The sequence below is a fragment of the Balaenoptera acutorostrata genome, chromosome 10, assembly GCF_949987535.1.
Source record: "Balaenoptera acutorostrata chromosome 10, mBalAcu1.1, whole genome shotgun sequence".
Classification (NCBI taxonomy): domain Eukaryota; kingdom Metazoa; phylum Chordata; class Mammalia; order Artiodactyla; family Balaenopteridae; genus Balaenoptera; species Balaenoptera acutorostrata.
The window spans coordinates 24,418,231-24,441,443 of NC_080073.1; the positions used below are offsets into that span (position 1 = coordinate 24,418,231).

General features: G+C 43.0%; 1 protein-coding gene and 1 long non-coding RNA gene across 27 annotated transcripts in view; one reads left to right on the forward strand and one right to left on the reverse strand.

Moving 5' to 3' along the window:
- LOC103016490 (uncharacterized) overlaps window positions 1–14,457 on the reverse strand; it is a 173,294-nt gene extending 158,837 nt beyond the window's left edge. For 5 of the 6 annotated variants that reach the window (XR_009009445.1, XR_009009444.1, XR_009009446.1 and 2 more), the window contains exons 1-3: window positions 12,496–12,581; window positions 11,741–11,917; window positions 6,780–6,895 (exon numbers count right to left, since the gene is read on the reverse strand). This is a non-coding gene — a long non-coding RNA (uncharacterized LOC103016490). Of the gene's footprint in view, window positions 1–6,779; window positions 6,896–11,740; window positions 11,918–12,495; window positions 12,582–14,202 lie in introns of those variants that run through there. The other variant, XR_009009447.1, reaches the window with a different exon arrangement.
- The window catches only part of MAGI1 (membrane associated guanylate kinase, WW and PDZ domain containing 1), a 622,042-nt gene continuing 612,010 nt past the window's right edge, over window positions 13,182–23,213 (forward strand). For 7 of the 21 annotated variants that reach the window (XM_028169082.2, XM_028169083.2, XM_007192408.3 and 4 more), the window contains exon 1: window positions 13,182–14,014. In XM_028169082.2, coding sequence (XP_028024883.2) covers window positions 13,702–14,014 — 313 coding nt within the window. In that variant the 5' untranslated portion in view covers window positions 13,182–13,701. The remainder of the gene's footprint in view (window positions 14,015–23,213) is intronic. The other 14 variants (XM_028169076.2, XM_028169077.2, XM_028169081.2 and 11 more) reach the window with 3 other exon arrangements.

Consider the following 23,213-nt stretch of genomic DNA (forward strand, 5'->3'; position numbering starts at 1 on the left):
ACCATGTTGTAAACAGATGTGCTAGCTGTCATCCAGGCTTTGTTGTTGCATTGATGGAACACAGGCAGAGTAGATTTCGCATAATTCTTAAGGGCCCTAGGATTCTCAGAATGGTAAATGAGCATTGGCTTCAATGGCAAATCACCAGCTGCTTTAGCCATAACAATGAGAGTCAGCCTGTCCTTTGACGCTTTGAAGCCAGATATTGACTTCTCCTCTCTAGCTATGAAAATCCTAGATGGCATCTTCTTCCAAGTGAAAGTTGTTTTATCGACATTGAAAATCTCTTGTTCGCTATAGCCACCTTCATAAATTATCTTAGCTAGATATTCTGGATACCTTGCTGTAGCTTCTACATCAGCACTTACTGCTTCACCCTGCACTTTTATGTTACACAGATGGCTTCTTTCCTTAAGCCTCGTGAATCAACCTCTGATAGCTTCAAACTCTTGTTCTGCAGCTTCCTCACTTCTCTCAGCCTTCATAGCATAGAAGAGAGTTAGGACCTGGCTCTAGATTAGGCTTTAGTTTAAGGGAATGTTGTGGCTGGTTTGATCTTCTATCCAGACCATGAACACATTCTCCATATCAGCAGTAAGGTTGTTTCACTTTCTTATCATTTATGGGTTCACTGGAGCAGCGCTTGTAATATTCTTCAAGAACGTTTCCTCTGTGTTCACAACTTGGCTAACTGTTTGGTGCAAGAGGCCTGACTTTTGGCCTATCTATGCTTTTGACTTGCCTTCCTCACTAAGCTTCATCATTTCTAGTGTTTGACTTAAAATGAGAGACATCAGACTCTTCCTTTCATTTGGACACTTAAGAGGCCATTGTAGGATTATTAATTGGCCTAATTTCAATATTGTTGTGTCTCAGGGAAGAGGGAGGTCTGAGGAGAGGGAGAGAGACGGGAAACAGCCGGTTGGTAGAGCAGTCAGAACACACACAACGTTTATCAGATAAGTTAACTCTTACTTGGGCATGGTTTGTGGCCCTCCAAAACAATTACTATAGTAACATCAAAGATCACAGATCACCATAACAAATAAAATCATAATGAAAAAGTTTGAAATATTGTGAGAATTACCAAAATGTGACACAGAGAACTGGAGTAAGCAAATGCTGATGGAAAAATGGTGCGGATAGATTTGCTCAAGTCAGGGTTGCCACAAACCTTCAGTTTATGAAAATACAGTATCTTCAAAATGCAAGAAAACGAGGTATGCCTGTAGGTCAGTGAAACTTTGTTACAGTTGTTGGTAAGACTAGAATGCTTGAGCAGGAGTGGAAACTGTTAAACCCTTCCCTTCCCTTCCCTTCCCAGATACCTATCAGACCCACCTCCCTGCTCTTCATATAGTCACTCAGCTGGCAGCTTTTGTTGTCCTGCAGTTTCTTGCCAAGAACAAAGATTGAAAATCTCCCAGAGAGCAATTAGTGTCAGGGTTGACCAACTGGAAGCCAAACCCTGCAGCTATTTTCCCCGCATTCCTCAACTCCCAGGAGGGCTCCAGAAGATGAGGAACAGAGGTTAGAGGGCAGGGTTCTAGAAGTTTCTTTCTCTTACGAAAGGCTGAGTTGTGTGGGTGGAGGAATTGTATAGGGTATAGAGCAGAGAGCGCTGGGTCTGAACCTTTGGGAGATGGATTTCCTCTGCCTCTTTAAACGTTTGGCCTTTCAGTTACTAATGATACTAAAGGGGCTATATGGTTTCTTCTGGAGCTGTGTCAGGATTTGTTCCATAAATTACCTGGGAGGATGCCATATGCAAATTCAAGAAGAAATAGCGGTCTTCATATTCATGGGGACAGCTTAGTTATCCTCAAGGGGAAGGGAAGGAAAAATAGGTATTTTTTTTCTTAATAAAGTCTTTCCTATCAACTCCCATATTCCACGACTGTTCTTCCTTAGTAACAGGTTGGGAGCAGCCTAGAAATTTTACTAAAGCAATTTAGCCTGAATTTCAATATAACCTCACATAATAGTTATAGTGAATTGCTAGACTCCTTTGGAAGCTACCTTTTTTTTTTGGCCGTACCACGCGGCATGTGGGATCCTAGTTCCCTGACCAGGGATGGAACCCGCAACCCCGGCAGTGGAAGCTCGGAGTCTTAACCACTGGACCGCCAGGGAAGTCCCTAGAAGCTATTTTAAAGATCTGTTCACAGGATACTTTTCCTGGGATGTAGAAAGACACATATGGTGATAAAACTATGATGGCTATCTCCCTAAACCCTTTGCTTTTAATGAAATGATCATTAGGAAGACAAGCAACACTCAATTCACATATATACAAAGGAAAAAAAGATCAAAGTATATATTAATCTTCGTCATCATATTTAGGCTAAGTGACAACTTATATAAAAAGTATTATATTATAACTAACAGCAATTACACATAGTTGATGAATGAGGACAGCGAGTCTTATACAGGTTATAAAACTTGCCTAAAGATAAGTAGTCATTATGTGACAGCACAGGGCTTTGATTCTAGAGCTGCTAGTTTTGAAAGTCCATACTCTAAATCAGGATGCTGTACTGAGTACTGGTATTTCATGTAATATTTATATTTTTTCCTTTGTAAATTGTATCGTATAACCCAGCACATTCTATATTATTTTAGTATGCCACCTTTTTAAAATGGTGTCAGGGGGCTTCCCTGGTGGCGCAGTGGTTAAGAATCCGCCTGCCAATTCAGGGGACACGGGTTTGAGCCCTGGTCTGGGAAGATTCCACATGCCGCAGAGCAACTAAGCCCATGTGCCACAACTACTGAGCCTGCGCTCTAGAGCCCGCGAGCCACAACTACTGAGCCCACGTGCCACAACTACTAAAGCCCGCATGCCTAGAGCCTGTGCTCCACAACAAGAGAAGCCACCACAACAAGAAGCCCGTGCACCGCAACGACAAGTAGCCCCTGCTCGCCACAACTAGAGAAAGCCTGCATGCAGCAACAAAGACCCAATGCAGCCAAAAATAAATAAATAAAAATAATTTTAAAAATAAATAAATAAATAAATAAAATGGTGTCAGAGTGAGTTTTTAAATTTAGGTAAAATTCACATAACATAAAGTTTGCTATTTTAACCTTTTTTTTTTTTTTCTGGCCTCCTGGCTTGCAGAGCCAAGGATTGAATGGGGCCACTGCAGTGAAAGTGCCAAGTCCTAAACCCTAGACTGCCAGGGAATTCCCTATTTTAACCATTTTAAAGTACACAATTCTGGGCTTCCCTGGTGGCGCAGTGGTTGAGAATCTGCCTGCCAATGCAGGGGACATGGGTTCGAGCCCTGGCCTGGGAAGATCCCACATGCCGCGGAGCAACTGGGCCCGTGAGCCACAACTACTGAGCCTGCGCGTCTGGAGCCTGTGCTCCGCAACAAGAGAGGCCGCGATAGTGAGAGGCCCGCGCACCGCGATGAAGAGTGGCCCCCGCTTGCCACAACTAGAGAAAGCCCTCGCAGAGAAACGAAGACCCAACACAGTCATAAATAAAATACATAAATTAATTAAAAAATAAATAAATAAACTCACTTTAAAAAAAATTAAAAAAAAAAATAAAGTACACAATTCAGTAGCATTTAGTACATTCACAGTGTTGTGCAACCATCACCTTTATTTAGTTCCAGAACATTTTCATTACCCCAAAAGGAAATCCCATAACCATTAACCAGCACTCCTCCTCCTGCCTCCCCACAATTCCTGATAACCACGAATTTGTTTCTTATCTCTATGAATTTGCCTGTTCTGGACATTTCAGATAAATGGAATCACATACTATGTGGTCTTTTGTATTTGTTTTCTTTCACTTGACATCATGTTTTCAAGGTTCTTCTATTTATAGCGTATATCAGTCCTTTGTTCCTTTTTACAGCTGAAAAATTTTCCATTGTATGGATAGCCACATTTTCTTTATACATTAATTTTTTTGATGGACTTTTGGGTTATTTCCATCTTTGGCTATTGTGAAAATTGTCGCTACGAACATTCATGTACAAGTTTTTGTTTGTACACCTGTGTTCAATTCTTTTGGATATATATACCTAGGAACTAAATTGCTGGATGGTATAGTAATTCTGTTTAACTTATTGAAGAGCCATCAAACTGTTTTGCACAGTGTCTGCATCATTTTACAGTTCCAGCAGCAATGCATAAGTGTTCTAATTTCTTCGCATCTACACCAACATTTGTTATCTTCCACGAAAAAAAAAAATTGTACACATCCTAGTGGAGGTATAGTAGTATCTCACTGGGGTTTTGGTTTGCATTTCTCTAATGACTAATGAAGTTAAACATTATTTTTTCATGTGTTTAGTACTGTTCTTTTAAAAAAAATTTAATTCTAGAATAGATAATAATAAATAATCTAAAATTTTAGATTTATAGAACATTTGCAAAAATTATATAACAACATTTTAATAACACAATCTCCATATCAAATGTACTGGAAGGCATTTCTCTGCCTCCTCTACTTCTTCTACCTTGAGTTTTTAACTTTTTGATAGAGAAATATGTCATTGGAAAATATTATAGTTATTGATGAAGGTTCTGATACATTGTCTATTTTGCTTACAAAATCATGGGGGTAGATAGTATTACAGTGACATTAGAAATTAATAAATGGTGGTACATAGCACAGTAATTAAGAACATCGTCTGTCTTAGTCACACCAGGTCTAAATATACTGGCCATGTCATCTTAGGCAAGGTATCTAACCTCTCTGAACCTCAGTCTCTTCTTCTGCGAAATAGGGATAGCATCTACCTCATAGTGTCATTATGAGGGTCAATTGAAAAAATGTATTGAAAGCACTCACATGCAGTATTTAGCACTCAATAAATGAGGGATTTACTTTGTTTGTTTGCTTGCTTCTTAAAGCACCAAGCAATCACCTAATTTATCTGTGTTCCCATAGTTGGTCAGGATTTATGGGATACCATCATTCTATCTCTGCATCCTTCATTCATTCATACATGTATTCATTCATTCTTCAAATATGCATTGGGCCCATATTATGTGTTAAGCTGTGGTCACAAAGCTGCAAACATCAATAGCATTAAGAATCAAAAGTCTGGAAGCAGAGAAACCTAAGATTAAATCCCAACTGCCACTTCCTAGGTGGGTGATCCTGGGCAAGTCACATAGCATCTGTTTCCTCATCTATTAAGTGGGACTGCTAATACTCCCTGCCTCATAAGGTAGAAAGGATTAAGTAAGTGCATCACTGAAAGCATTTACCAAAGCATCCTGCACACTGAGCACTCCCTCAAAATATGTTAACCACCAGAGATTTAACAAGTTAATAAATGCAAAGATTTAGAAGAGTACATGACACATTGTAAATATGTCTCAGTATATTTTGTTTGTTTTTTAACCACTGAAAAACATAAAACCATTCTTAGCTTGTAGGTAATACAGGGAAAGGTTAAGAAATAAATTTGGCTGTGGGCCATAACACAAGGCATAGTGCATCATATGAAGAAAGGATAAATACGGTTTCTTGAAACTTTTGTTTCAATTATTTATATACATGTTTATGCATGTATATGTGGTGGTAAAACAAAATGCATTTCTTATTCTGAACAGCAATCAAAAAATTTGAAAACATTAACCTAGAGAAGGTTATCTGGAGAGCAGTGTCGTAAATGCCAGCTTGCCTTAGCAGGTGGATCACATAGCTTTACTAGTTTTAGGCTTTAGTGGTATCAATTCAAAATGTAAAGTCATACCAAAGTGATAGATTAAAAGGAAATTAATAACTGAAGGGGAAGTTATTTAGACTAGGGGTCTAGTCTAAAACAGAGTAACCTAAGATTTAAGCAAAGAAAAAAAAAGAAAGAAAAAGAGAGAGAGAGAAGAAAAAAAGAATTGCTATCTGTCTAGTTTTGCTCCCATCACTCAGCTGTGAGTGTTCCCAGCACTCTCAGGATTTTAGAGGAAAGGTCACAAGATCAAGGTCAAACATCTGAAAAATGCACATGCTGTGCGTTTGGAAGCAGAAACATTCCCAAGCATATGCCAGCTTTTAAGTTCACTGAAGCAGCAAACTAACTTAATGATTAAAACTGCAATGTCTTCCAACACTTAGCTTAATTCAGCAGTTCTCTGCTGCATGTAAAATCCTTGGGGTACCCAAACTCAGGCAAGCTGAATTTCTCAGCCAGGAGTGTCAGGAATGTTCAGGATATAAGCACGCCAAATTTGGGCACTGATTCCCTGGGGGACGCTGCTCTTAACCACTCCCGGTTTGGCTAAGCCTCCCCTCACCTGGGCAACAGTCCACAAAAATGAGTTTAAAATTCCAGGAATGTGCTAAATCTGGAAAGTGAATAACACATTTTTTGGGGTCCTCATTCATCTGGCTACAAGGTTTTATGGGGAACAATTTTCCAAAGATGGTACAGTTCAAGGAGCAAGGTTGCTCAGATTCCAGATTGCTGAGTCCTTTTCTAAAACTCTGCGTAGTGTTTGCTGGATCGGCTTTGTGGCAAGACAGGGTTGTCCTTTATGGAAGCATATATTCACACTGTGGGCAACTGTAACCATCTGGGAACTCAGTGAATGGTTCCATAAAGCACACTTTCAAGTATCATAATGTGATCATAAAACTGGACATGGTCTTTCACTTATTAAAATACTATTAAAATAAATTATAGGTGGAGGATGCAAGAAGTTCTTCTAACAATGGCACCTTTAGTTTCTGAAGACATATTTGTGAATTACAATCCTCCCCAAAGAGATGTCCACCAGGATCACCCTAGGGTCCCTGGCATTGAACTTACCCAACACTATTGAACTGGTATGTTTTCTTGTCTCAGTATCCAATGAGTATTCAATTAGGAGGTAAGCTTCCTCCAGCAAAAAAACAGCGTGTCTTTTAGTGCTGTACCATCAGTGCCTAGTAGGAATTGACAAAATAAGTATTTAATGAACATCTGTTGAATGAAAAAATGAATGAAAACAATCTGCCAACTGTCATTGGCCATCTTAGAATACTTAATTTTCTTTTTTAGTTTAGCTTCAGAAAAATTTAAGATTCATTTCAGAATATTTGAAATTGATGTTGTGTAGTTTAACAAACCATCTGTATTAAACAAGTGTAACACTTGACTGGCTTCCTTTGTAAAGGGTACAATTCTGCACTACTGCCAGCTTCAGAGTATCTTCAAAATAGCTACCAATGTGTGGGCCAACCACTGCAGTTTCGATTGAAATCAAACTCACACTACGTTTGAATTCTTGGAACTCTTAGTTAACTGTGGAAGAGGCGACCACGATCGGAACTTGTAGAGGAACTCACTTTAATGAGGTTTCCCTGAGTCATCTCAAGTCCACACATACTCTGCCAGGCTTGATCAGACAGCCAATCATGTCTGTGACTCATTTGTGTTTATTCTCAAAGCTACTGAAAAGTAGGCAGACTCCGTCTACTCTCCACAATTGAAACTGAAGGCTTTAATACAGACTGAAATGTCTCTCATTGCTCTTCCCATCTGTTAGTGAAAAATCTCCTTTATTTTGGGATTGCTAAACCTGGATGACGTAAGTTGCACGTGGCTATCTTTCCCGGCTGTCGGGAGAAGGCCAGTCTGTATGTAGTAGGAGGGGATGAGGGCAACAGAGGAAAAAATAACCAACAGATGGAGAGAGAAAGCTGAGGGCATCGCTTGGGCCTCTTCATCCAGCCTTGATGAAAACTAGTTTCATCTCTACTCTTGCCAGTTATATGGAGTAATATATTTCCTTTCTTGCTTAAGCTAGTTCAGCTAGGTTTCTGTCACTGGCAACCAAAACATCCTAATACAAGTAATTACTTCAGCCCCGTTCAGAATCCTAAATGATCACTAATAGGGCATTGGTTTAATACATTTTGGAACATTCAAAGAATAGAATATTATTGAGCTAATAAAAGTGGTCAGTAGAGGTTTATATTTAACAAATAGAAAATTGAGGATATATTGGTAAGTAATAAAAGGTATAAAGGATTATTTTATTCCATAAATTAACTGTAAATCCCAAATGGGGAGAGAGGGAGAGAGAGAGACAACTTAAGAAAGTAGATTGCATGCACGTGTACATACTTGTATTGACCAAAGTCCAGGAGGAGATAGATACACCCAAATGTAGAAAGTGCTTATCTTGTGGTAATACAATTTTTTTTTTTGGCCACGCCCCAGGGCAGGTAGGATCTTAGTTCCCCGAACAGGGGTCGAACCCAGGCCCCCTGCATTGGAAGTGTGGAGTCTTAACCACTGGACCACCAGGGAAGTCCCTTGTGGTAATACAATTTTGAATAACTAAATTTAATGTTGCCTTTTTAGTTACCTATTTTTAAAATTGTTCTGCAACAACTTACATTACTCGGGTATTTTTAAAAATATGGGCATTCCATCTTTGATTTCAACGTGTATTTTCCTTCTCTCTCATTCAGTTCAGTTTCCGTGCAATAAATTGTTAAAAACATACAATAAAGAAGAAGACATATAATGAGTGAACACCTTCAATAATAAAATCCTGTATTATTTAAGCATCTACCATGTTCCAATTACTATATTTTCATAGAGTTGGTGGGAGATGAAATAAAAGAGATACAAATATCTATTAGGAAGAAAATGCAAACACCCTGTTCTCAAGGAATTAACAATATCATGAGGTATATGTTCAGTGGAATTATGTAGGATGATATGCTACATTACAGCTGAACATTTTGGAAATTTTAGGAGAGATTCTCATGATAAATTCTTTGGTTTCTCTTGCTTTCTCGGACCCAATGTCAAATTTCAAATCTTCCAGTTACCAATATTCATTTTTTCCCATGGAAGTGAACCAGAACATTAGCCAGTATTAAACTCTCTTCCTCCTCTGGGGTATTAAAATAATAGTTCACATGTGATGTCTTGAAAGGTCACAAGAATTAACATTTTATTTATTCTTGCCTAGCTGAAAGGACTAAAGGGAGGGGTACCATGGTCAGAAAAAACCCATCTGCCTCCCTGTGAGGAAAAGAACAAGTTATCAAGCGAATCATAAAAGCCTCTCCAGGAGATGACTTGGAAAGTTGTCCTGTCTGTTTCCTTCAATTTGAACTAAGGGCTTTAACCTCCTCTGTTGATCTTCTGCTCTAAATTACCAGTTTGGCGTCAGTTACCTTTCTTGAATACGAAATATTTACCTTGATGTCTATAATATACGCCTCGATGGCATTCTTCAGAAACTAAAAGATAACCAATTTTCATGTCCTCTTCTGCCCCACACCAACGAACTTATCTCCCATCTTCGCATTTTCAGAAAAAGGAGGTAAGTTACCACTTTAGACCACAATAATGATTTCCTTACTCACAACTAGAAAACTTTGAAATGTTATTTGTGAGAAAGAAAAGCAATGTACAATTTATATTTGTGGATTTTTTTTCTTCCTTTTAGTTCACCTAGCTATATGAAAATTAAATCATCATCTGTGCAGAGTTCATTGTGTCACAGTTTACTTCTCATCTCGATCCACTGTGTTTATTAAGAGTTCATTGTTGAAATGCTTCCGCAATAACAGTTATAAGGCCATTTGGCACGTCACCTGTACCGGAGCCCACAGATCTCCAAACACTTTAGAAATGTTTGCAAATTAATCCTCTTTACATTACAGTAAATTATTCGATCTTCAGAGCCTACAGAAGGGGAACTGGAGATTGGATTCTGGAGTGGAACACTGTATTCTTTCAGTTTCAAGGGAAGAGATAGCAGGGTGACTTAATTGATATGCACACACTATGTGGCAGATTCAGGAGCCAAAGAATGCTGGTACCCAAATATGCTAGATGGTGGATGGCCACATCCTACACCTTCAGAGTGCAGTGGTTCTCAGAATGGGCTTTGGTTTGTGCCTCTGGGTTCACATCCTAGCTTTATCACTTCCAAGCTCTTGAGCAAGTTTCTTTACTTGCCTAGCTTCACTTTCCTCAATTGTAAAATCAAGGTCATTCATGCAAATCAAGGTCATACCTACCTCACGCGATTGTTGTAGTGATTAAATAAAATAATGCACATAATTATCCTGGCACACATGATAAACCTCCAAGTTAGATATTTTATGGCATTATATTGTCCACTGGAATGTACTGTCAAAGTCACAATGTAAGTGAGAGAAGCCAGAACACTAGGATCCCACTTTACATCTATTCAAGAAAAATATACTCCAAGATAACTATAAGCTCTTTCAAAATAACAATCTATAAATCGGTTCTAGCCACTGCATCTAAATGGGCTTCATGTTGAAGGCCATATATTATCCAGTTTAAGATCACACTTAATCCGGGCATTCATGCATTCATTCATTAAGTGTGTATGGTGCACACTCCCCTCAAGGCATGGATTTAGGTGCTGAGGATTCAAAGGTTGGAAAAGGATAGATATGATTTCTGCCTTGAAGTTGTTTCCAATCTGGGACATAGGAACTGCACCAGGAGAAACAGAGTAGACAGAATGTCAGAGGAGGAGCAGAGAGCCTGGGAATATCATAAACTTAATGAAAAATTGACAATCTTAGCTGCACCGGAGGTTCAAATTACTTCTTTTTATGTTCCTGGATGATAATATGTCTCTCTATACCTCTTTCCACCCTGCTGTCTGTACCCATAGGTATCCCTTCTTTTTTGGGGGGTTATTCCACATCTAAAATCTGAAGTGGGCTAAATTCCAAGTCCTTTCCTCTTCTCAGCCTCAGAAACATGTGGAATCCTGGAGAGGGAAGGTGGTGCTCTGCCAGTGGGAGGAATCGCAAACCACTTGGTCTTGCCCATCCTTTGGACTCCTCCAGGTGGGAGTGAGGTAGGAGGTAGGGGACCAGTGATTGGAGGCAGGTGGGGGAATTCTTGGCAAGCAATCCTAGAATATGGGCTGCAGAAGTGAGGAACATACAAGGTCAAGCTTACCGGTGATTTGTAGGGGAATCTGTGATTTCAGTCTAAGGTGTTACACAAAAATGTGCATTTGGGGGGAAGGATTCACTCACCAAATACTTGAACATTAACCAGGTACCAGGCACTGTTTTAGGAACTGGGAATGCATCAGTAAACCAAACTTCACTGCCCTCCTGGAGCTTACACTCTACAGGAAGATGTGGACCACAGATTTCTTCTCCTAAAAGGGTCTGTGATGTAAAAAATGCTCAGGAATCAAGCTGCTAGACTTGTGGTCTTCATGTTGTATACCAGCACCACTTCAGGGGAACCTTAGAAGTCCAGATGATAGAACCCATCCCTAAGATTCTGACTGGATCTGTGTTTGGGTTTGGGAATGAACCTTTTGAATTTCTCACTCATCTTGATTCAGTCAAGTTGGAAACAAATGGGTATCTTCCAGGAAAAGAGGCTGAAGACAAAGTTTCCCTCACCAAGAAGAGCCATGGAAAACTGGCCACTTCCTTTTTTTACAAATACTACAAGGCAATAGGATTTTTCAGTTCTGGATATCTCAAGAGAGAAACAGCAACATTCTTCTTTTATTTATATTGGCTTAGAATAGCACCCTACAAACAGTGCTTTAAAATATTTAAATGTATGCCTATATATTTTAAGCTTTAGAAAGGAGAGGGGGAATTATCATCATCTAACTTGAAACCCCAATTGATTCCTAATTTTTCCAACTACTACTATTACTACTAATACTACTAAGTTTTTATTATATGCCACTTTACAAGTGTTCTCCCTGTAATACTCCCAAGAAGCTTGTGAGGTACTGTTATACTTACTTAACAAGGGAGAAACGAAGGCTCTGAGGGGTCCCGGCGCTTGGTCAAGGTCACACAGAGATTGGACCGGTGGGAACCTAAACCCCAGAGCCCGGCTCTCAACCGTGACCTCTGCAGCACCGCATTCTTTCTGAGTCCTTTACAATCACCTCCCTTATTTAGCACTTGAAATCTCTCCTGTGACCAAAGATGAATAAACAAGTTATAAATCACTGAGGGAAAGAAAATGCTTGGGAGACTATCGCCCAGGCCAGTTGGGGAGTATGTGGGGAGTGCAGCCTTGCCGGTGCACGGTATTCTTTCTTTCCGCAGCCCCCGAGCACGTTCCGAAAGCTAGCAGGGATAGAAACTGGCTCTACCTCAGCCCCCGGGGCTGCGAATTCCGAGAGGTGGCTGCCGCGCCCACGCCCCCGCGGGCGCCAGGACTCGGGTGCAGATCCCAGACCCAGAAGTGATCCTTATCTCCTGGCCCTGGGGCGGGTCCAAAGGCTGCCCAGCTCAGCCAGGAACTTGAGCCCGAGACAGATGCATGGCTCCAGAAGTCTCTCCCGGCGAGAGAGTTAAAGAGCTAGACCCCTTTTCGGTTGAAGACCCGAACCCCCTCTTGCCTTTTGGCTTCTTTCCCTCACCTATAGTTTTCCCCCGTGTCCAAAAAAGTTGGCCCCAAAGTGTAAGGGTGTATGTGTGTGTGTGTGTGTGTGTCTGAGCGTGTGACTCTCCAGAGATCCCAGTTGGGAGACCCAGGGTACACTCACGGTCCCCCTCCACAGGATCGCAGACCCACGGGCAGACCCCGCTCCAGGAGCCGAACCCGAGAGCTTTGTGCAGGCGGCGGACAGAAGCGTGGGGGTCGGGTACTGCGTATTATATGGAAATGCGGCCGGGGGCGGGGGCGGGGGGCGGCAGACAGTGCGGGCTCGGTGACCGACAGCGGGGCCAGCCACTGGCCGAGGGCGGTAAGGAAGCTTAGGGCGGCGTGAGTGCGTGCGTGTGTGCGTGAGTATGAGCGCCAGGGTGAGTGTATGAGGCTCCCCAACCCCCACCTGTTTGAAACGGTTTTAAAATGCCAAAGCCAGACTGCCTATGTTTTCAAAAGTTGCAAACGGTTGGAGGAAAACACTTGCGCATCCCGCAAACTCCCAAAGGGATTTGTCGAGGCGTGGGCACTGAAAGAAAAGGAAGAATAAGAGGGGTGTGTGAAGGGGGGGAAAATTGCCTGCTTCTGCTAGAGCGGCTTTAGGACCCAACGGGAAGCACATTGGAATCTCTCCCTTCGGGAAGGCGGGGTGGGGCGGGCCGGCCGGCAGGCGGCCGCGGGGCGCATGCGCGCGCGTCTCCTCTTGCCGGCCGCTGCGCTCGGCGGCGCGGAATAGAATGAACTGTAACAAAACAAGCCGAGCCTTTGTATCTGCTTAAAGGGGACGCAGGCACTTCCCTCCTGTCCCTCTCCCCCGCCCCCCCGACCCCCCCCGCCGCGCTCCGCAACCGCGTATCCAGGGCTCCCAGCAACTGGCTGGAAGGGCTTCCCTAACCCTCAGGAACAGCCCGCCAGCGAGGAAAGGCGAGCCAGGCGGGAGGCAAAGAGGAGACACCGCATTTCTAAGAGGCAAGAAAGAAAGGAAGGAAGGAAAAAAATAACCCAAGCGGCGCAGAGTGGACTCTGGTCCCGGAGAGCACGGTCAGGCGCCGGAACGTGGACCTAGAAGCACCGGAATGCAAACAAAGCTCGCGGGCGCCTGTGCAGGGCTCGCGGGGAAGCCCAGAAAGTTTGTTTTATGATGGCTTGAGTGCGCGAGTGTGTGCAGGGAGCGAGTCTGCTAAGTTTCTCTCTCCCGTTGCGTTATTTGAGGGGAGATGTCTCTCCCTTGAACCAGCGTGGGCTTGGGGGCTTGTGCTGTGGAAGGCACCTGTCTCTCATTTTATTGTTATTTTTTTGGGGGGGGGGAGGGGCGTAAGTCATCATGTCGAAAGTGATCCAGAAGAAGAACCACTGGACTAGCAGGGTTCACGAATGCACCGTGAAACGGGGACCCCAGGGCGAGCTGGGGGTGACGGTGCTGGGGGGCGCGGAGAACGGAGAGTTTCCGTATGTCGGAGCGGTGGCGGCGGCCGAGGCGGCGGGGCTTCCCGGCGGCGGCCAGAGCCCTCGGCTGGGCGAGGGGGAGCTGCTTCTGGAGGTGCAGGGGATCCGGGTGTCCGGTTTACCCCGCTATGACGTACTGGGAGTTATCGACAGCTGCAAGGAGGCCGTCACCTTCAGAGCCGTCAGACAAGGTAAGACGGGACGCGCCTCCGGGAGGCGCCCCCAGAAAAGGGGATCGGCCTGCGGAGGCTCCCCCCGCCCCCCGACTCGATTTCCCGCTTTTCTCCTGCGAATGCGGCTTAGAGGGGAAGTTGAGGCCGTGCGCCCTGTGATAGTGAAATATACAAAGTTGTTGAGAGGTTGTGGGTTGTTTGCTCACCTGCATCGGGAAGAGGGGCTTGGGTTTGTGCGGGGAAGCGCGGAGATTTTTCCCAGTCCTGGTTTGCCAACCTGTTATCTCCGCCACCAAGTGCAGCACAGCTTGCCTGCACCTGGAGGAGAGTTGGCAGGGGCAACGTGGACGCTCTCCTGACTCCCTGGGCGAGTGTTGCAGCAGGCGCAGTTGCTGCGTTCTTTGGCCACTTGTCTGTTTTCAGACCTGGAGAATGGGTACGAAGGAGGTGAGGGTCTTTGGTTGTTGGGCTTCCTCCATCAGAAAATCAGCGTCACCCGCGACCGCCCAGGTGAGTCCGGGCATCACCGCCTGGCAGTTCCAAAGTCCGCCGCCTGAAGATCCTGCCTTCACCCCACAGCAGGATGACGCATGTGTCTCGACCGTGTGGCCCGGCCCCAGGCTCGTGGGTGGCGGTGGGGGGAGAGAATGGAGAGGGTATTTCAGTGCTACTCAAGCCCAAGTTTATACTGCCACCAACATCACCACCATCACCATCACTAAGACCGTCATCATCCCTGTGATGATGGTGATAGCTGCTATTTCTTGTTAGCTTACTACGTGCCGGGCTCTATGTAAAATGCTTTCCTTGCACTATCTTGTTCTGATTGACAACAGTTCTGAGAACGAGTTGTTCTTATAAACCCCATGTTACAGATAAGGAAACTGGGACTGATGTTGGTTCAGTTACTTGTCCAAGGTCACACAGATGCCAAGAGTGAGGGTTTGAGCCCTTGTTGCAGAGCCTTAAGCACTGAGGAGGAAGCGGTGGGGGAATGACCGTGGGAGCCCCGAGGAGCGCACTTGAGAGGAGGGAGTGGAAGCAAATTCATCTCTCAGAAGCCCGGAGAGGAGTGATGACCTTTATGATGGCTGCTGGTGGGGGCGGGGAGCCCCTTACATCTTAGTTCGGTGCAGGCATGGGGCTGTCCCTGATACAGTCCAATAGAGAAGGACTGGACTCCCTTAAAGGGAGCCCTTGTACGACCATGCACCATGACGCAGGTTCTCCCCCGTGAAAGCGCCAGGTTGAGCCCTGGTGAAAAGTTCCCATATGTGCCTGCGCGGGCTTGGAAGGGCAAGCAGCAGCTGGAGGAATGTGTCAGAGGAAAGAAGGGTTGGGCTGAGCTAGTCCTCTTTTGGAAACAGGCCCGTTCCAGATGAAACGGAGGAGGGGGACAGGGAGAAGAGCTGGGCCTTTTGGTAGCTTTGGGAGCTGAGGGACTGACGGTTATGGAAAGCTCCTTCCATTTATGTCCTCATTGTCCGCTTGCACACCTCCTCCAAGAAGCCCTCAGGCATCCTTCCCAGATGAACAAATCCTTCTTCCTCTGGACTCCCCTAAAGGTGTATCTTGTAGTTTTTTACTTACTCTGAACTATGTTAGTTCCCTCCCCTCATTTCCACACAAGGTGGTAAGCTCATTGAAGGGAGAGACTGTGGCTCATTCATTGCACATCTCCCCAGTTTTGCTTGAGGTCCATCACCTTGCCTCACTTGAGAATGTGTCCTCCCTCATCTGTAAACTGGCTTTCTTGTGTCACATAAACTAATAAGCACAAAGGGTGCAGAACAGTGCCTGGCACATAGTAAGTGCTCAATAAAGATTAGCTATTATTGTTATGTTTAAAGTGAATTGGGGCAGTTATTTATTTCTAAGTCTAGATTTTAGTGTCAGGAACCTGAATTATGAAGTTAATACCAGTACCTGGATTACTAGGACTTGATAGAACTGTAGAGAAAATACTGTAGCATTTGATGGGATCAGCTGCTGGTCGCCGTGCAGGGGCATTTTGGAGAAAGGGCTGGTGGAAGGACCGGCAGGAGTTCCTGCATATCCTGTGCGGGGGTCTACTGGTGTCTAATGGGTCCAGTGGGGGCTTGTTCTCAGTGTTCAAGCTACTGCATGTGGCTGAGCCTCCCTCCATCAGTTACCAAAGATTGGGAGGCATCGTCCCAGGGCTACCTCATCATGGCAGTCTGGAAGGGTTGTCAGCTAACAAAGTGTGTTTGGAGTCAGGTATCTCTGGGTTCGAAGGAAACTGTAGTGTCTCCCCATCTTATTTACTTTCACCCGGAACTATTCTGTGTGCTCCGTAGGAATGCTCATAGAACGTGTGTGTGTGAATATGTGTAGGCAAATCTACTTGTTCTTCTTGTAATGGGATAGAATAAAGATATGGGTGGGGACGCTTGAATGGCCTGGAATCCACCACAGTGTAAAAGCTACTACTTCCTGTAATGATTACACAGGCACAGGTAGCTCTTCTAACATCTTCATTACAGAAAGACGGCACTAGAAAGCATTTCACCAGCCTTCTCTTTTATATTGAGAATAAGATTTAAATTATACTACGAAATTGCTCTTCCTGTGCTTTCATTACTGTGTTTTAATCATATTAGATAGGCTTCTACTTGGTACGTGGTAAAGGAAAATGTTACTTTTGTGTTGTCTGCACCTTGAACTAGCCACTACCAGGGACACGCGTCACTCTGGGTGCTGTCTGTATGAAAATGTCACGGTCTTCTTGTGGGAGAAGATTCTGCTGTTTCTATTTCATGGCAACTCTCTGAAAAGATGCACAGACCAAAATAGTCTGTAGCAAATGGTATTATGTGAAGCAGGACTGGATTGTGAAAGAATCAAGCTAAATGGATCTACCAGGTTAGAGTTGATTCATTTTAAATGGAGAGGACAGTCTTTTGTCACAAAAGTGCCTAAAAAGAATGTACAAATACATATATATGTTATATACAATATGTTACTTTATATATATAATAAAGCATATATATGTACTATATATACTATAGGTATATATTTACCTGTAATAAAATGCGCAGATCTTAAGTATATAGTTTGATGGGTTTTGACAAATGTATATTCTCATGTTAGCTTCACCCAAATCAAGATACAGAACATTTCCATCACCCCAGAAATTTCCCTCCTGTCCCTTTCTAGTCAGTTCCCCCCCCCCCACCTCTTCCAGAGGCATCGACTGTTTGATTTTTCTCACCATGGATGAATCTTGTCTGTCATTGAAATTCATATAAATTAAATAATGCAATGTGTACTCTTTTGTGTCTGGCTTTTTTCACATATTGTGTGTATCATGGTTGTTTTGTGCTGTTGAGTAGTATTCCATTGCATACATATACCAGATTGTTTATATTTTTGCTTGTCAATGGACATTTGGACTGTTTGTTTTTTCATCTATTATGAGTAAAGCTGCTGTAAATGTTCCAGTTCTGCCACGTCTTTGCCAATCTTTGACCTGGTCTGTCTTTTGAACTTTAGCCATTCTAGTGTAGAAAAAGAGGAAAAGTACAGTAATTCCCCCTTATCTGTGGGTGATACGTTCCAAATTAGGCACAGTAAGAGATTAAAAACAACATGAGATAGAACAAATTATAACTATGTAGTATAATAAAAGTTATGGGAATGTGGTCTCCCTCTCTCTCAAAATATCTTACTGTACAAATTTATTGCCTTTTCCATCTTAACTAAGCACTTATCATGCACTATGGCTACAACTTGTGCAGTTTTAAGTACGACAGCAAAACTAGCACATACTTCTTTTTTTTTTTTTAACATCTTTATTGGAGTATAATTGCTTTACAATGGTGTGTTAGTTTCTGCTTTATAACAAAGTGAATCAGTTATACATATACATATGTTCCCATATCTCTTCCCTCTTGCATCTCCCTCCCTCCCACCCTCCCTATCCCACCCTTCTAGGTGGTCACAAAGCACCGAGCTGATCTCCCTGTGCTACGCGGTTGCTTCTCACTAGCTATCTATTTTACGTTTGGTAGTGTATATATGTCCATGCCACTCTCTCACTTTGTCACAGCTTACACTTCCCCCTCCCCATATCCTCAAGTCCATTCTCTAGTAGGTCTGTGTCTTTATTCCCATCTTGCCACTAGGTTCTTCATGACGTTTTTTTTTTTTCCCCTTAGATTCCATATATATGTGTTAGCATACTGTATTTGTTTTTCTCTTTCTGACTTACTTCACTCTGTATGACAGACTCTAGATCCATCCACCTCACTACAAATAACTCAATTTCGTTTCTTCTTATGGCTGAGTAATATTCCATTTTATATATGTGCCACATCTTCTTTATCCATTCATCCAATGATGGACACTTAGGTTGCTTCCATGTCCTGGCTATTGTAAATAGAGCTGCAATGAACGTTGTGGTACATGACTCTTTTTGAATTATGGTTTTCTCAGGGTATATGCCCAGTAGTGGGATTGCTGGGTCGTATAGTAGTTCTATTTTTAGTTTTTTAAGGAACTTCCATACTGTTCTCCATAGTGGCTGTATCAATTTACATTCCCACCAACAGTACAGGAGGGTTCTGTTTTCTCCACACCCTCTCCAGCATTTATTGTTTCTAGATTTTTTGATGATGGCCATTCTGACCGGTGTGAAATGATATCTCATTGTAGTTTTGATTTGCATTTCTCTAATGATTAATGATGTTGAGCATTCTTTCATGTGTTTGTTGGCAATCTGTATATTTCTTTTTCCTTCTCACAATTTCACAGATAGAAAATTCATTCTTACTGTAGATCTTAGCATCCACAGCATACGATTTTATTAAGTCGAGAACATTCACCTTTTCACTTCAAGGAAGCACTTTACGGCTTCTGTTGGGCAGATCCGAACTGCCAGCATCACTCCTCTCGTGCTTTGGGGCCATTACTGAGTAAAATAAGCGTCACTTGAACACAAGCACTGCGGTACCTGAATAGTCAATTTGATAACTGAGCTACTAAATACCTAGTAGCAGGATACCCTGGACAAAGGGATGATTCATGTCCTGGGCAGGACAGAGGGGGAAGGCGGGAAATTTCATCCTGCTATTGGTGTACAATTACAAAACACGATTTTGTGTTTTTCTGGAATTTTCTAGTTAATATTTTCAGACCGTGGTTGACTGTGGGTAATGGAAATCACAGAAAGCAAAACAGCAGATAAGGGGGAACTACTACAATTAAGGAAGCTTAGCTCTAGGATATAGCTAGTATTTTTTGAGTACTTGGTTTAGGAAGTGCCAGGCCCTTGGCTAAGCTAGTGCTTTATGGGCATTTTGTTCTTTATTCCTCTCAACTGGACTCACGTGTCAGAAACTGAGGTCCAGAGAGTGTGGGTGGCTTTTCCAAGGGTCATACAAGTGGGTGAAGTAGAGCTGGAACTCAGCCGTGTTGGATTTCAAAACCCATGCTTCTAGTTCCTGGGTCATTGAGTCTCAAAGTAGGCTCCCCAGACCAGTGGTATGAACATCACCTGGGAACTGGTTAAACATGCAGATTCCCGGGCCTCAGCCCTACTGATACCTGAACTTAGGAGGGTGGAGCCTGTGGCGTGTTTTTAACAAGGTGACTCTGATGCATGCTCAGTTTTGAGCACCACTGGCCTAGGGTATGGACTGCATTGAAAATATGGCATCGAGGTGGGCAGGTGATCTGTGTTCTAGAACAGGCTAGGCCACTAGTGCTGTCATCTCTGGTGAGTCACCTCTTTGGGCCTTTCTTCATATCTAAAATAAGTAGATGTATCCTTTTAGATCCTTTGAGCTCCTAAAATGCTAAGATTCCCTGAATAACCCAGGCTCCAAAAGTTTAGAAGGGTGTGATTGTAGTTTCCCAAACTGGTAATATTATAGGTCACACTTACATATTTTTGTAAGTGAATTTTGTGGCTTTGCAAATTACCCAGGAACCAAACTGGCCCTCCACTTTTTTTATAGACAGAATGGAGGCAATAAATAAGACACAATTTAAAAACCACAACACCACCACCAGACCCTTCCCCTCACCGTAATGAGGGACTTAGGACCACATACAATTGAATATAGTTCTTTGTGCCCTTCTGGGTTTTGTTTTGACATTGTGTGTTTATTTTGACCAGTTGGAATATATTACAACAGCTCTGTAACAAAATAATTCTGTTCTCATTTTGAAACACAGCTCCATGTCTTGCTTAGTTTCCTGTGAATTCTGCTTTGGGGTCTCCGGTCTTGCTTTTTCTCTGCCTCCTCCCCACCCCTACACTCCGCCAGGATGGTCACAAGATTGACTCCTCTCCTTAGTGTCTCTTCAGAAAGACCTTCTCATCTGGTGGTGTGCTGCTAAAGGCTTAACAGCCGGCTCCGGTGGAGGGGAGACTGATTTGTAGCATCACTGGAGTTGGGAAGAGATGCATGTAATTGGTTCTTCAGAGCCAGTAGGAGCTGGCCCCACCATTCCACTGACCCCATATAAGATAGCGCCTTGGATCACATGCCATCCCCTCATCGTGGTTTGTGTTTCAAAGCTTTGACATAATTTCACATTATTGGGCTTCCCTGGTGGCGCAGTGGTTAAGAATCTGCCTGCCAATGCAGGGGACACGGGTTCGATCCCTGGTCTGAGAAGATCCCACATGCCACGGAGCAACGAAGCCCGTGAGCCACAACTACTGAGCCCGCCCATCACAACTACTGAAGCCCATGCGCCTAGAGCCCGTGCTCCGCAACAAGAGAAGCCACCGCAATGAGAAGCCCGTGCACCGCAACGAAGAGTAGCCCCCGCTCGCCACAACTAGAGAAAGCCTTCGTGCAGCAACGAAGACCCAAAGCAGCCATAAATAAATAAATAAATTTATATATTAAAAAAAAAAACCGTGTAATTTCACATTATCTTCTTCTTTTGCTTCTTTATTGTCTGTCTCTCTTCCCGCTGGAATGTAAGGTCCATGAAAGCAAGAAGTCTATCTCACTTGTTCACCCCTCTATTTCCCAGCACCTAAAATAGTACCTGGCAAGTCATAGGTGTTCACTAAAATTTGTTGGCTGCATGAATGAATTTTCTCTTGTTGCTTCTTATTCGGATGGTAAGTGCAGACCAGGACACGCACATCTTTCCTTCTTTCCTCCCTATTCGTCTTTGATTTCTTGTCATTTAGGATCCTAATATGTTCATTTTCTCATCACCAGATTTTACAATCAGTTGGTTCTCAGTGTCTAATAATTTATACCGAGCTATAAATAAATAAATGACTGACAAGGCTTAATGAATTGTATTTAAGTATTTCTGCCTGTTGACTCTAGGTGGAGTTTAAGAAGTGAAATTTCAGATGTTCATTCAGCAAGCAGAATGATGAGGAGCTTTTCTGTTTTCTGTTCATGTGGGACCTGGTCTATGTCAGCATCCAGAAGAATGACACGTTACCTCCATTTTCTTGTAGCATTGTCCCTGTGTACAGTGTTTCCAGCTGACAGCAAACTGGATCTTTGCTACAGAAAATAGTCTGATTTTTGTCCCCTCTTGCTCTTAAACTGTGCTTGGTGTTTACGTCTTTTTTTTTTTTTAACTTAAACTTTCAAAAATCAATCTATTTTTGTTCTTGCTGCCAAAAGACCACTCTCTGAAGGATATTTTTAGGTTACATTGTGGAACATTCTACGGCTTTTACAAAAAATAATGCAAGGACAGGCAACCCAACATGTCCATTGTTTCTGGAGGCCTCCCTTTGCCAATGGCTGTGTTATTTAAAAATAGATTAGCTTGACCTTATGATGCAGTGGCATACAGTTGGCTCACTGCATTTGTTGGCATTCATTACCCAGCTAGTTTCGGATGGCAGAATTGATGATATCCACCAAGGGGAATTAAGTGGTTTATAAGAGAAAACATTCTGACATCTCCTTACCACAAGGGTTTACATGAAGGATGTTGCTTTATAAACGATGGTTATTTAATGCAAAACACCAGTCTCTGATGTTAGTGGTCCCTTCCTTGAGTTTGTATATATGTGTAACAGGATATACTGATTTTGTATACACTGAGAATAAAGGCTGTCAAATTCGTTAAGGGCTGACATTCATATCCTAAAAAAGTAGGTTACTGCCTTCCTGCCTGTCTTTATGCAGCTCATATGTGAGATCTATAACCTTGAAGAATCCTTGGTAAATATTGGCGCTTTGCTCTACTGCACCCCTATGGATGTCGACATCCATATAGTATGTCTGGTGAATTTGTTTTGGTGTGTTCACAGCTGAACCCCCACGGATGTCAAGGACAAGCAAGTGGTGCTGACTTTTGCTTTATAGTATAGTGGCCTATGGAGGGTCCAGCGTGTTCTGGATGTCATCCTTTCTGAAGGCACATAGCAAACGTAATTTGAACAATGTCTTTTGTTTTATTTTATTTTTAGCCGTGCCTCGAGGCTTACGGGATCTTAGTTCCCCGACCAGGGATGGAACCCAGGCCCCTGGCAGTGAAAGCGCCGAGTCCTTACCACTGGACCGCCAGGAAATTCTGAACAATGTCTTTTATGATTAAATAGTAATCTTCTCTTTTTATAGCCAAGTGATTAAAGAATGGAGTAATCCATTACATACAATCATTTCTCTAGTCCCTTTCTCCGAGGGGAAACGGAAGTCCTCCCAGTGACTCACAATCTGTCCTGTGACTTGTCTTCTCTCTCCCTGGCCGTGGCCTGCTGGCCCGACCTGGACACCTGGGAGGCTTACTCTCTCATGAACTTCAAGTCTTTCCCACTTGCCTTGTCATTCCCTATTCCCTCCTCTGCTTTATTTTACTTTATCATATGTCGATCATTTCAAAATAACGAAGTTCCTTGTTTTGTCTCTCTTTCGTTAATATAAGCTCCCAGAGGGCAGGGCTGCTGTTGATCCCAGTACTGAGAATGGTGCCTGATGCATAGTAATTGCTCCAGTATTTCTTGAACGTCCACTGTCAGATTTAGAACTAGAATAACTCTCTCCTGAGCTCGGTTGCCTCTGAAAATTCCGATATTTGAAAGTCTCTGAAAATGTAGGTACTTTGTGATGGATCGCATTAAACTTGATAAGGGTTTAACATTTGCAGTCCATGACTTGGGCTAAATAGAGCTTCACTGATTGATCTAGGAATATTCTTGAAGACAGTGAGCGTTGCTGGCTGTGCTCAAATGGTCTTTATTTTAGGGATTTAAGGCAGCACC